Here is a 13,213-nt window from a genome sequence, read left to right as displayed (position 1 = left end):
CAGACGCTCTGCTTCATCATCGTCAGACCCGCCCACGTCTTCTGACAAGTGTCAACCCCCGCCCCCCCTTTGCACCACATTGCACAATATATCTGTGGCACGTCAGCCAGTGCTAGCTTGCTGTTTAGCGCTTTTTAAGGAAAGGCCCATAAGGCACTGCACAGGTCAGGCTGCCTGCGCGTCTCAGGCTTGTTCACTCCTCGGTCGTCCATGTCAAACACGACCTACGCAGTATGCACCCTCCAAGCGCCAAAGTGGGCCACCATCATAAATAACTCCACCAACAATACATCATGTAAGTGGGTGTTCTGCTCTCCTGGGTAACTCAAAACAAATGGCCACATCTATCATTGTGAATGCCAGGTAGGGTAGGGTTGAGCCCCCAAGAGCACCCCCTTACTTAAACATTCACACACACCTGCTTTTATATAAATAGCATCTTGTTTTCCTAAATAAACCTGTTTGGCTCTCCTGGTGGGAGCCTATGCTTGGTAATCCTGTGGCGCTATTCAGCAAACTAGCAGGTGTTGCTAGCTCAACTAGCGCAGAGCTCCTCCTGACACAGACAGCCCTATTGTTTGGCAGTGCTGAATAATTAATATTGTCTACAACCTTTAAACAACCTTACGTCAGACTCATCTGTCATGATGCCCCACTGAGGGGTCTGGGCGCTAGCGTCGGCCAGGATGTGCACTTTGAGCCCAGGGGTGTAAAGGGGGAGAGGTGAAGTGCTATATTAACTGTTGGCCTGCGGCAAGCTAGCACAGGAGTCTGGTGGCTCCGCAGGCGGCCCCACACGTTCCTCTTTTTTGACCTCACTCTATCCCTCAATACCCCAAGCCAGCATCACTCCTTGTGTATGAAAAGGGGTTAGTGAGGGGAGTGGAGCGGAGCATGACTCCATCTTTAGATAACATATGGAGAGGCTATTGTCTCACGATCCATCACAGCCCAGGACAAATAAGAACAACCTGGATTTCATATTGGAGGCATTACCCTGAGTGGAAACAACCAGGTTAGAAAGCAGAAAAGCTGGTGGGCTCCCATTCTGCCATTTACAGTTTTAACATGCTATCAGAGCCTGGCCAGTATGGTCTCTAAGACCCATGAAGATCTAAATAGTATCCCACATGTTTCTGCAGATCAATTCCTTTAACTATGTTTTGCTATACTGTATATCAAAGTTTAATTACCAAAATCTTATTAGTGTATTTGTTGAAAGGCTTTGCTGTTTGTCAAGTAGATTAGCAGTCTGGGTAACCCAGCCCCCCAACATGGGATGGTGTTGACTTGATATCAAAACTGTTGTCCTATATATTGAGGGTTTTTCTAATATTAGCAGCAGTTCACTGTATCAAAATGCATAGGTTTGTTCAAATAAATTAAATTATCTGCTACATGTAGCCATACTTTTCATATGCCTTAATTATTTGTATTCCATGAAAGTTTTCTAATATCTTCTGTGATCCTGACCTGATGAAATCCTGTTATATTTGCATGGTTGTTCGACATCTTTAACTTCCTTGGTATACCAGATGGTCAAGGACTACAGCCTCAGAAGAATTCAGGTAGTGTCAAGAAGGTCCATGATAACAGAAAAATGTATTTGAACTCTCCAAGAATGGCATGTTATAGTCTAAACTTTATTGGCACATATTCTGTTATCCAATGTAACAAACCTCACTCATCTGGTCTTCCATGTAGGCCAAAACATGCTGTTTGATTCAGGCCCGGTGCATAAGTAGTAATAAGGGCAATGTTCCTACAAGTTAAAATTTAACACCTATACAAACTTAACAGACATTACAAAAAATGTTAACAGTTACGCACATACACATGAAACTGTGAAAAAATCACAGACAAATGTATCTGCAGTCATGCAAAACAGACACATGGAAACACATGTACACAAACAAGCAAACACACATGCATGTGAACGCACGCCGAGTCCCCACCTCATTGTGAATCTCCTCACAGTGCTGTAGTGTTGTCGGCAGCAGGGCCAGCAGGTTGTGGGAGCCTGTCTCCGGGTCAGTGTTCAGGTTGGACAGGGCCTCTTGACACTGTGACTGGATGTAGGTCAGAGTCCCACTAGAACACTGGCAGGAGAGGGAGAGACCTACATAACTGCCATACAGTGTTTAGCTAAGCACTATCAATACAAGGACAAGCGTTTTTTTTAAAAGACAAGAGTATGTTGTATGTTCTCTAAAATAGTGACAGTGGATGATTAAGTTTAAGTTGATATCCTTCTTTGAAAAGCTTTCATATATTTAAACATTCGTTTTCACCCATTAGAAATCACAGAGTCCATTCCATCCAGTCCTTCCATTTTACTGAAAACAATACTTTAATTAAGTTATTATTTACCAGACTCTGTGTTGAAGTATTTCATTATGTCTTCCCCTAATAAAGTGTGTAAGTACTAGTAGCAGTCCTTAATGAAGCCAAAGAGGACTATTGGCACGCTACACAGCATTTTCACAACAAATTCAAAACCCTGCGCTTTCCCTTTTAGGAGAATTGGCTTCTCACCTCGGCCACTCTGTGTGTGGAGCTGAAGCGTGCGGTCTCTCCAGCCAGGACACAGTGCTGGTGGGTACTGTTCAGGTCATCTGGTGAGTACAGGGAAGAGAAATCTATCAGAACATGCTAACCCTAACACCAACAATCATCAAAAGAGCAGCGAAGAAGAGTAAGCAAGAGAAAAGACCACGAAAGAAGACAGTCAGAAAAAAACTATTTAATAAAACACTGAAGAGCACAAAAGCGTTAAGATTCCATATTTTGATCCTCTGTTTTTAATTAATTATAATAAAGAATAAGACGGATCATGAAAAAGAAAAGAACTGATTACTAGAGAAAAACAGATGGAAAGTAGGGCGTGAAGGAACATGACAACTAAGTCATCTTGTTCGCTCAGGCAGACTGCGCTTGGTCCAGCACCGAATCAAATAGATAGGGCAGCATTGTACTATAATTTTAATTACCAAACAAAACCAGATCGCGCTCAATCTGTCAAGATGGAAGAGCCATACCAACAAACATTTGTCCAATATCATAGGAGCTTTACAAAGAGGCCTTACTGCTGTTTCCTGTGTATCCCTCCATGTGTTTCTCTGTGTGTATAGATGTTTATCAGCTCTGCCATTATTTGCCTCATACCAATAATTAATTTAGCCATGACAGAGCTGTCATTCACAGCACATGTGCATATTTACACCCGCCTTGAGCAAGAGTACACTGGCTAACGCCTGTGATTTGAAAGTCAAACAGCTAAATGCGTTCGGGAGGAAGATATTATTGTTTGGTAGGAGTGAAAAAAAGATGGTGACAAACAAAACAACTTGCCGCTGTTTTCTTCACCCTGATGAGATTGTGAGGGATTAGGTCTCTGGGCAGAATTACTCTGCGTCTTTAAAACTCTTTATATCCAATAACAAATTATCTCCATCAATCTGCTCTTTTCTTGGCGCGTCTGATGCGTCAGTGGGATCAGGAGGGAGTAGAGGAAACTCGATAACTGTAATAAATATTTATCTTTCTTTCAACCCCTGCGCCTGCTGCCACTTGTCCTCCTTTTCCAGGAAGCGGGCTTTTAAATATATTGGGTCAACTCTTTTCTCCAGTCCCCCTGTGCATTGGGAGCTGGAAATCTGATTATTGAACAGGCCCGGTGTCAAGACTTGCATTGTTCTTTTTTAACCACTGAAATTCCATTTGGGTGGAAATGATGGTGATTCAATTTGCCTCCAGCAGCTCAGACATTAGCAGTTCAAAAGGGCCAGCCGACGACAAATGGTGCTGAAAAGACATTATGGTGTCTGTGGTTATACAACGTTGTAGTTTTCTTTTAATACCACAAAACTATCTATCATATGGTGTATGTCACTAAAACGCTGGTACAAATTTGAACACATGGTTTAGTGGTGGCTGCTCTCTTTGCGTGTACGTGTGTGTTTGAAACAGGATGGGGGTAGGTTGGGGGGGTGTCCTTCCTCCAATAAGCAGAGGACTGCATGTGTTTTTGTGCATGTGAATTGTGCAAATTTATAGGTGCGCGCATATGTTCATGCATTGTGCCAAGTATTTAATTCAGGTAGACCGACAAGGCGTCAGACAGCCAAGGACTGTGTGAGCTGCTATCATTGTGCGGCAGTTGGCCTCTCAAGGGCGTACTCACCAAGTGGAGCATAAATCCCCACTGATCCGCGACAGTCAAGTCCCATTAGAATGGTCTGCACAACAGCCCATCACTCTATTATCATGGCTGGCCTGAAACTGACTGTTCTATTGTAAATCTTATCCAGCTAAAGGAGGTCGGCTTCAGGCTCTGTCAAGCTGAATATTAGGTACAGACATCGCTGCTCTCAGATGAAAACATAGCAGCTTCAAAGAGTCAACTTCAGGAATTCATCAAAACCTTCCTTTTCCTTACTTGTAAAAAGGACTCAGATTGACAAACACTTTATTTTAATGTAGATGGTAAATAATCTAATATTCAGATAGAGGTGTTAGATGACATGTGGCACTTACAAACACAGATAATAGTTTCAACCAGATTGTACAAAGCAGCTTCCTGTGCAACATGTTTGAGTGTACACATTTTCCCGATGCTAACAGAACAACAGTGTACTCATGCTGATTAATCCATAATGCAGTCCCTTATAATACCGCATTTGTCTGCAGAATTTGATGTTGTACAAAATGGTAGGCAGCAGGTACAGTACCTGTACAGTCTGGACAGTCCATATGTTTGTGCACCTATGATATGTCCTTGCTAATAAAAAAAAATGTTTTTGAGGTTCTGCCTTTGTACCATAAGCAAATTTTCACATATCAATCATGCCCTACCTGAGCAGACAAACACATGAAAAATAATCCATTGAGCAGAACTCACTAACAAAAACCTCTTCTTGAGTAAATGCACATTTTGTAGTTATATGTTATCATGTGTTGTAGGTTAAGTTACATGTTTTTTTATTGTAGAATGGCCTTGCGGGATATGCGTGATAGAACCTTAAATGAAACTCGACCAAAACATCAAAGACCTACAAAAAAAAAATCTTAAAATGCAGCGTATCTCCTCTGCAGATTTGGTTGATATAGGCCTCTACTGTAGATCACGTCAGTTACATCCCCCTGACTCCAAACTCTTCTCTCAGCTGAAAGCTGTAAATCTTAGCAGTGTATGTATGATTTTGACATTGATGTGGACTGCGCAGGTAGGGGTTCGGTGTCTTAATAAAAAAAAGAAAAAACAGACAACACGTGATTGCACACTAGATGGATATAAGTATATGCTTTTGAAAGGATCAAAAGAGTTATATTTTAATCACAATAATCACTAAGTCAAATACACATCACATTTGTAGATAGCTAACAGATAGAATGATAAAATATAGGAAATAAAAGAAACCTAATTTAATATATTGATTTCTAGATAAGTAAGCATTTTGCAGGACCGCAGTAAAAGGGGATTAGCCAATCCTTGTTGGGAGGAAAGTAGGAAAATAATAAATATGGTATGTAAACACTGGTAAAATAACAGTTGATAAAGAGTCCTAAGAGTAAATTAAATTCACATACAATAGATATTACTGTATATCATGGATGAATATGGTGTTAAGGCTGTATTATTGATCTATATCAGTTAAAATATATTCAGCTAAATATATTTTCTTTATATTACAAGATGATATAAATCAATTACAATTTTTTTAAATACAGAAATTGATTGAGCTGATGAAGGAAAGACTGACTCAAGATTGTACTGTGTATCCCTGCATCGCTATGAAAGCGCGCTATGAAAGAGTGCTTTAAAAATATTTGAATTCCCACATTCATCCAAACCAGGGACTCAAACTTCTTGTACGTCTGAACACCAGCTTCTGCAGTAATGTGGATGAATGTCTTCACACTCAGAAAATATGAGAAAGCTTGGAGGGGCTCACAGGGCCAAAAAGAGGAGGGTTGAGGTGTCTGCTGCAGCCAAAGGCATTAAGCTGTGATTTACACCCCTGTGGCTCGCTGTCTGTCCTCTCCATAGAGACGTAGCCAGCACTGGGTCACAGGACTTCAAAAAATAACACTTGGTTTTCCTAACCTCTCTAATGCACACAATTTCATGGAATCTTAAAGCTCCATGTTCAGGCCAAGTCAGCCCCCCCCCCCCCCCCCCCCCCACACACACACACACACACTCACACAAGCCTGAGTTCCACTTCTCCTGCAGAGAGGGTTAGAAGAAGAGAATAGAGCATGAGAGTGAAGTGCATCCTGCTTGCATGGGCCATTTGGGACAAAGTACAAAAAACACTAAAACACACGTTAATAAGTGTTCCTTCAACCAAAGTCAGACATAGAGGTGAACTTTGCTGAGTTGTGTGAGCAACGTGTTTACAAATGTGTGTATATATGTGTGTTTATGGAGAAGATTTAGTACCTCTCATGTAATAGCAGTCTCCAGACTCCAGTGGCAGCATCAGGCCAGGTGTGTGGATGTCCCAGGCTACCTTGAGCCCAATCCTCCAGCATGCCTTCTCACCGCTGCCTCCCTCACTGCTCTCACCTGTCAGTCATACACAGCCCATCTCACTGTAGCATTTGCATTTTACATTTATATTCACATTTCAGGCTTTTGGGTTGACAGTTTCACCCAGCGTGACTTAAACTGAGTGTAAAAGTGCAATATGATTAAATTCCTCACATTTTCATGGGAAAGCATTTGATTTATCACTGTATAATGAAGGCTATTTAACACAATATTAACTTTTTTTCACATCTGAAATTACTATCTGGGTAATGCACTGCTAAAACACTATAACAATGCCTAAGTTGCAGCCAAAAGAAAAAATTAAATTAAATAGCAAGGAGTTCAACGATTAAATCCATACCACCCAAACAATGGATGTAAGATGTAAGCCATTGTCTCCAGAAAGTAAGAATCACTTAAGAGCAGAGCAAAGATGATGTGTTGATGTGGTCATATTGGCTGTTAGCACAGGATCTTCATGCCATCATTATGCTGTGCAAGAGGAAATAGTTGGATAAAAGCCCTTGATGTTGTTTAGTGAGTGTGGTATTGGACAGCAGATATCCTATGATATTGCTGTTTCTGAACCCATTCACTGTAACCACCCCCTGTTCTTCTCTCTCCTTCCATTCTTACATGGCATACTAAGAAAACAAGATTCGGCTTGACTGGCCAACACCCTTCAGCAAAATCAATACTAAAGTATTTCTGGGCCTCTCTGCCCCACAGCTGCCTTTTCCTTTGCTCAGCATGGATAAATAGTAACTTAATTTCCAGCCATTGTGCTCTGAGAGCCAGCTAATGACAGAACTCCCCAAGGCCTCAAGAATGGTGGAATATCATCCTCTGTGCCGGAAAATGCTCAGTCGCGGCAGATTCCTTTGGATCAGCGCAGCTGGGAAAAACACTCAAAATGTCAATCAAAGGAAGCAGGTGTCATGCAAAACATCTAGTAAGTGTGCATTTAAGATATCTAATCTGCTGTGTTTCTTTCTTCTCAGGGACAATGTAAAAGTGCAACATTCCCCAAGGTAACTCTTTCATTAGCCTGGTTCTGGGAGTCCTCAGAGTCAGCCAGTGGGGCATAGCTCCATGGTGCTCTGATCAGACTTTCCTTTCTAAAGTCTGGAGCTATGGGGGTCATTCAGGACTAGAAAAGACACAGCTGCAAAGCACTGCAAGGTGTTATGACATAGTGTTTGAAGCCCCTTTTCACAGGGTCAGAGTTGAAATGGCCTAGAACAAATCATTAAAACAGACCGCTGTAAAGTGGGTTGGGATGTCAGAGCAGTTGGCATTTCACCTCTTTGATAATGTCAAATGATCCTTTTAAGACTACAATACAGACTGACCACAGAACAGTAGATGAGCTGTATGGTTGCTGCACCTGTAACTCCCTCCACAACAGGAAGTCATATATTGCTCTCAGCCTTTGGTGTGGCTGCTCACAGGACTTTGGGTTTGATGTTAAAGGGAAAATACAAAGAGTAATCCACAGAAAAGCTTCATCAATCATCAGTGTTGTGAGTATTAGTATTACAATACAAATGAGGATGTGTTTTGTATTGTATACATTGCATACTTTGTTGGAAGACGAAAACAAGACCTACAAATTACAAGGAGACATTTTTGATATGGTGGTGCTGCCTTGTATAATTGTTCTGCATATGCTCTAGAAAGCAAAGTTCTCCCCTCACTGGGATTCTCTATCAACTAAATCAGTGAGCACTATCAGCTCTTGAAAGAGTGCACATTCCATAATTAGGAGACATCGTATTACCCATACAGTAAAGTCTAGGAACACTTATCAAAGCAAGGCTCATTATTCCATATCAGATAATTGCACATCGATCATTTCTCGGGGAAATGATTTAGATGAGATGCGGTGTGTGTGATAAGGCCTGTTTGTTAGACTGCGCCATTGAGCGCATGTTAAGAGTTCTGATCCAAATGTCTGTGATCTCCCAATGCACGGTCTGCGATAAGGCTGTCAGCAGCAAGCCAGTGATGACATTTGATAATGCCCTGACACTATCACATAGATGGATCTGATGGTTGCCTCACCAAGGGCCATGTCTACAGCTGCTACAGCGCTGCTGTAGGGCCACAATACACAAGGTTAGCTGCGCTGATTAACCATAAAGCAACTGAGATAAGTTGATAGGGTATTAAAGTCAAAGAAAAAAAGGAATCTTAATTTCAGGAACAATAGGCCAAAGACTAGCGTGGTATACTTTGGATATTAGTGTAGAAGTGTTAAGTCTACAGATATGAACTATTGATGCACAATTATGACAAGAAACTGTTTTAGCTTTGACCCTTACCTTTGTCATTTTGACAGCTGTGGCTGTAAACGGCCACTGGCGTATGACTGATGAGGTTCTCATCATGGTGCCACCCTACCGCCATTTTCCCCATGCCATAGTAAGGCTCCTCTTTGAGCTGGCTCATAGCTGCTGGGTCCATGTAGTTGAGTAAGGTGACATTGAACTTGACAGGACCGGTACATACCTGCGGAGGACTCGGCTTGGAACACCCTTGCCCACTTGCCTGTTCCTCTCTGTCCTCAATGTGGTAATCTGATAAGCTGTGCTTGAGTTGGGCCACAGGTTTCTCCTGGGCCCCTAGTCCAACGGGTTTAGTCTCTGTGCCACTGAGGGCCTTAGGCGCCCAGCCGGAGAATTTTCCTTCACTGTGTTCCGACCCTGCCGTGACAGCCGTTTCACATGGTTTGACCTGGGAGGACTCTCCCTCCTCACTGCTGTGTTTGGACTCAGTCTCCCATTCTCCTTCCTGTTTTGACCCAGAGCAGCCTTCTTCACTGTGTTTTGACTCAATGTCCCACTCCTCACTGTGCTTGGACTCTGTGTCCCCCTCCTCACTTTGTCGCGACTCTGAATCCCCTCCTTCACTATTCTTGGAGTCTTCACTGTGTTTAGACCCTGTGTCCCCCTCTTCAACCTGTTTGGCCTCTGCCTCCCCCTTCGCACATTGCGTAAGCCTGTCTCCTTCCTTCAGCTGAGACACATCGGAGGAAAAGAAGGTGTTAAGCTCCCACAATGCCTTGCAAGCAGCCCTCAAGTCAGGGTCACAACAGTTTTGTCCTTTGGCCTCAACGTCCTCACTGTGCCAGGGGATGGCAAAGAGCCGCGTGTCCAGGTAGCGATAGGTGTGGCCCGGCTCACCCAGCAGAACCCGTGAAACAGCAGTGAATACATCTCGTTCACGGACACGAACCAGATCCCTCAGGAGACAGCCCTTCCTTACCAGGGTGAGCAGAGCTCCCTGCACCCGGCCATGGAGCTCAGCAGGCAGTGAGCATGATCTCCTTAGAACCAGGCCAGAGTAACTTGAGTCCCACTTGGAAACACAAGACATTCTTATCAGGATGATTGTGACACACATAAACAAACAAAACTGAATTGCAGTCTTATTTGCCAAATATGTTTTTCTCTTGGACCTAGCAAAACATTACACAGTGCAGGGCTATAGCAGCAGGTTATAGTACACAAAAGGTTACTGTAAGGTATTTAAAAGCACTGTACTGATATTCAGAACATTTATACAGCAGCAGACAATTATTTTCTATGTAAAGGCCTCACTCTCCCTTCGTGTGTGTTGTAATCTAAGTTTCTCTATTGTTTGCTGTGATGGACATTCTGGCCGTGCGTGCATGTTAGTGTATGTAGACGTGAAAAAATGTCAGGTTTTTACATATTGCAGGTGAACGCCGTGTTGAAGCAACCCCCAATTTTTTGAGTATTTCAAGTAGATCTCCTTTATATAGAGGTATCAGCATCAATAGCATTATTGGGGAGTGTGGCTTGCTCACCAGTTGCTGATAGCCCCGATCTGAGGGTCCAAGAAAGGGGATCTTTTGGTCTCCCAACTCCTGCAGTAGCTTCCGCCTCTGTGGAACAAAACACTCGTGAAATCAGTTGGTAAGTAGCAGTATAAATGCATGCTGCTACTGTGTATTTTTTCACAAAACCACTTTGGTGTCTAAGATATCAAATACCTCTATTCGAATATATATTCAGTGTATAACTTTTGGGGAATTACCATCAACCTTCTAACACCAAAGTGCTCTGATTAGGCACTAAATTTACAAAATTCTCACACTTCCTAAGATAAGAAGCTGTACAACACCACTGAGTGTGTGAGAAACAAATGTTTTTCTCTCTGTGTATGGACTACAAGTCAGAGTCTGGTTCTACTGCCACTTCTACTTTGGAACTTTATTTTAAAGTACTGGAAACACAGTCTTTGAATTACAATCATAGCATTTGCTAATGTGAATACATTTTCAACCATCTTACACTGACTCACTACAAATATATTCTTTAGAAATAAGCAGTGTGAAATTAATGAATGATGCTCTCAAATAGGCTGAGATAGCACTGGAATCTGGTTATTTTCATTGACGTCTCACATTTTTATGATTTTGTGAAGGCTGTCACGGGGTTCCTCACAACCTTATAAAAGATGCCCTGTGCCGTACAGAGCTCCCCCAATAAAAATGTCAACCTGAGAGAGGGATCAAAGTACGTTTCATTGGGACGCATTCCATTCTGACCTGTAAATCCAATGGCAACTGGCATAAAAAATATATGCCCAAATAAATTTCACAACTATTTCCACACCCTGCGAGGCGTATATGTGTGCGTATGTGGGTTCAGAACCTCATATTCATTCGCAACAGGTACACACACACACAGCCTCTGCATGATGTCTTAGCAGCAGGGAAAGGAGAAATGTCACCAACGTGCCACTGTCTTTTTACATCTTTAAAAGTTTTGCATGAACGGCCTGAGTATCAACCACCATGCAGTTGTGATGGTTGAAGGAAGACCAAACCTGTGTATATTTCCAAGACGTTTACAACAGTCGTCTCCCATTTCTTCAGTCCTAATAATGCCAAAGACCTCATGTGGCACGCTTTTAGTGAAATAAAATCTCCTGTTAATAATATTAAAGTGCAGGTGTAAAAACATGTGTGCCCTGACTCAAAAGGGGGCTGGATCAAAAAGAGGGTAAGCAGTGAAAGTATGTGCATTATAGACAGGAGGGAGGAAAAGACATCCCAATAATGCAGGCAGAAGAAATGGGAGGGCATCAGATCAGAAGCAGTTTGGTGAATTTGCCTTAAGGCTGAATCTTTACCTTAGGCTAAACAACACAACACCTGCTGAAAGTTTTTCTTAAAGGATGAACATGAGTGTACAGGCCTTCCAAGTTATTCTGGAACAAACAAAAACAGACTTGCAGACAGTTGGAATCTAAAAAACAAAACAACATGCACTATTCATGGCCAGACTGCATTCAAAGGCTGTTGGAAGAAATTGAAAACCTGACACACATTCATTGGTGTCAAATTCCAACTCATGACAGAAGCTCAAGATATCAAGGTGAGGCTCTGGGCTAGTGTTGTATGTGTACGTGTCTGTCGGTGTGTGTGTGTGTGTGTGTGTGTGTGTGTGTGTGTGTGTGTGTGTGTGTGTGTGTGTGTGTGTGTGTGTTTTTATCTGTGTGCTGCTGTGAGTCTGTACAGATCCATCTCCTGGCATCCATCTACTGTAGATGTGCTTATACGTGTACACATGAATAAGATCCTTACGGTCTGCTTTAGTCACAGTGTGCAAACCACTTCTGTGTACACAAACATGGAAGTGGGCCTTCATACTGCATGCGCGTGTGTGTGTAAGGCTCCAATAGATGCACAAACACACACATATATGCCCATCCTAAAAAAATAAATAAATGTGCAGCCGGGGTAGCAAGCATGATGCCTCAACACCAATCGCACACAACCAGGGCTGTCACACACACATGTCAAAAACATCAAGCTACTCAGAAATTCCACAGAAAAAAAGGGACGACATGAAGTTACCGGAGCCCTCTGAAGCAGATGGACTCTTGCAGTATCAGAGGCAGCTGTGTCTGTCTTCCTATCTCAGGGTCTGCACCTGATTCTAGAAGGAGCACAGAAAAAGGTCTGCGTTTCCACTCAGACCCAAGAAACGAGATTACCAATCCCATAATAACACGGATGTTTCACGGTAGCCGCGCCAAGAGTCTGAGCTAAGTGATATATCTGATGCTTTTTTTCTTCTTTTTTTAATCTCTCTCTTCCTTGATGGGATTATTCCCTCAGCCGGACTGTTTATCACAGAAAAACATATTAGGTAGAATAGAACTCAATTGGTGTGCTTTGATCATGGCCTATAAGAGATATCAAACTGTGTACCATATATTTATTAATTTCATTTATTTCCCATCTGTGACACTTCAACGGACACTTTCTTCAAAGCGTTCTTTGCAGACTAGATTAATGTCCTGTGCTTAGCATCACTAGCTCAAAAAAGCCAGATAACTCCGTCGCTGTGGGGATAAAAACACTTCTAGTTTAACTTGTGTCTGCCCCAGAGGCTACATTGCAACGTACTGTATGTTATACGATTGCCAAAGGAGGACACATGAGTCCCACTGGACTTGTCTAGATTTGGCTGATGCATCATAAACTGTAGATAAAAGCTACAATGTAGAGTAAGCCCTGAAGATGGCGTGTTAAGTAGTGTCACCCCATGTGAAGGCACTGCTTGCTTTTCAGTAGCAACACACGTTTTGGTTTGTCATATTTAGCTACGCAGAAATTCTTCTTTCCAACATGGCTAATAT

At 42.4% G+C, this 13,213-nt stretch overlaps 1 protein-coding gene across 1 annotated transcript in view; it reads right to left on the bottom strand.

Annotated features, from left to right (window-relative positions):
- The window catches only part of fto (FTO alpha-ketoglutarate dependent dioxygenase), a 130,044-nt gene that overhangs the window by 97,661 nt on the left and 19,170 nt on the right, over nt 1-13,213 (bottom strand). Inside the window, exons 2-6 of the mRNA XM_083921028.1 lie at nt 10,368-10,445; nt 8,860-9,895; nt 6,446-6,571; nt 2,536-2,615; nt 1,956-2,099 (exon numbers count right to left, since the gene is read on the bottom strand). Of these exons, the coding sequence (XP_083777154.1) occupies nt 1,956-2,099; nt 2,536-2,615; nt 6,446-6,571; nt 8,860-9,895; nt 10,368-10,445 (1,464 nt within the window). The remainder of the gene's footprint in view (nt 1-1,955; nt 2,100-2,535; nt 2,616-6,445; nt 6,572-8,859; nt 9,896-10,367; nt 10,446-13,213) is intronic.

The sequence above is a fragment of the Echiichthys vipera genome (genome assembly GCF_963691815.1).
Source record: "Echiichthys vipera genome assembly, chromosome: 1".
Classification (NCBI taxonomy): Eukaryota; Metazoa; Chordata; class Actinopteri; order Perciformes; family Trachinidae; genus Echiichthys; species Echiichthys vipera.
Note: the sequence above shows the minus strand (reverse complement) of the source record. Positions and strands in the feature narration are given on the sequence as shown.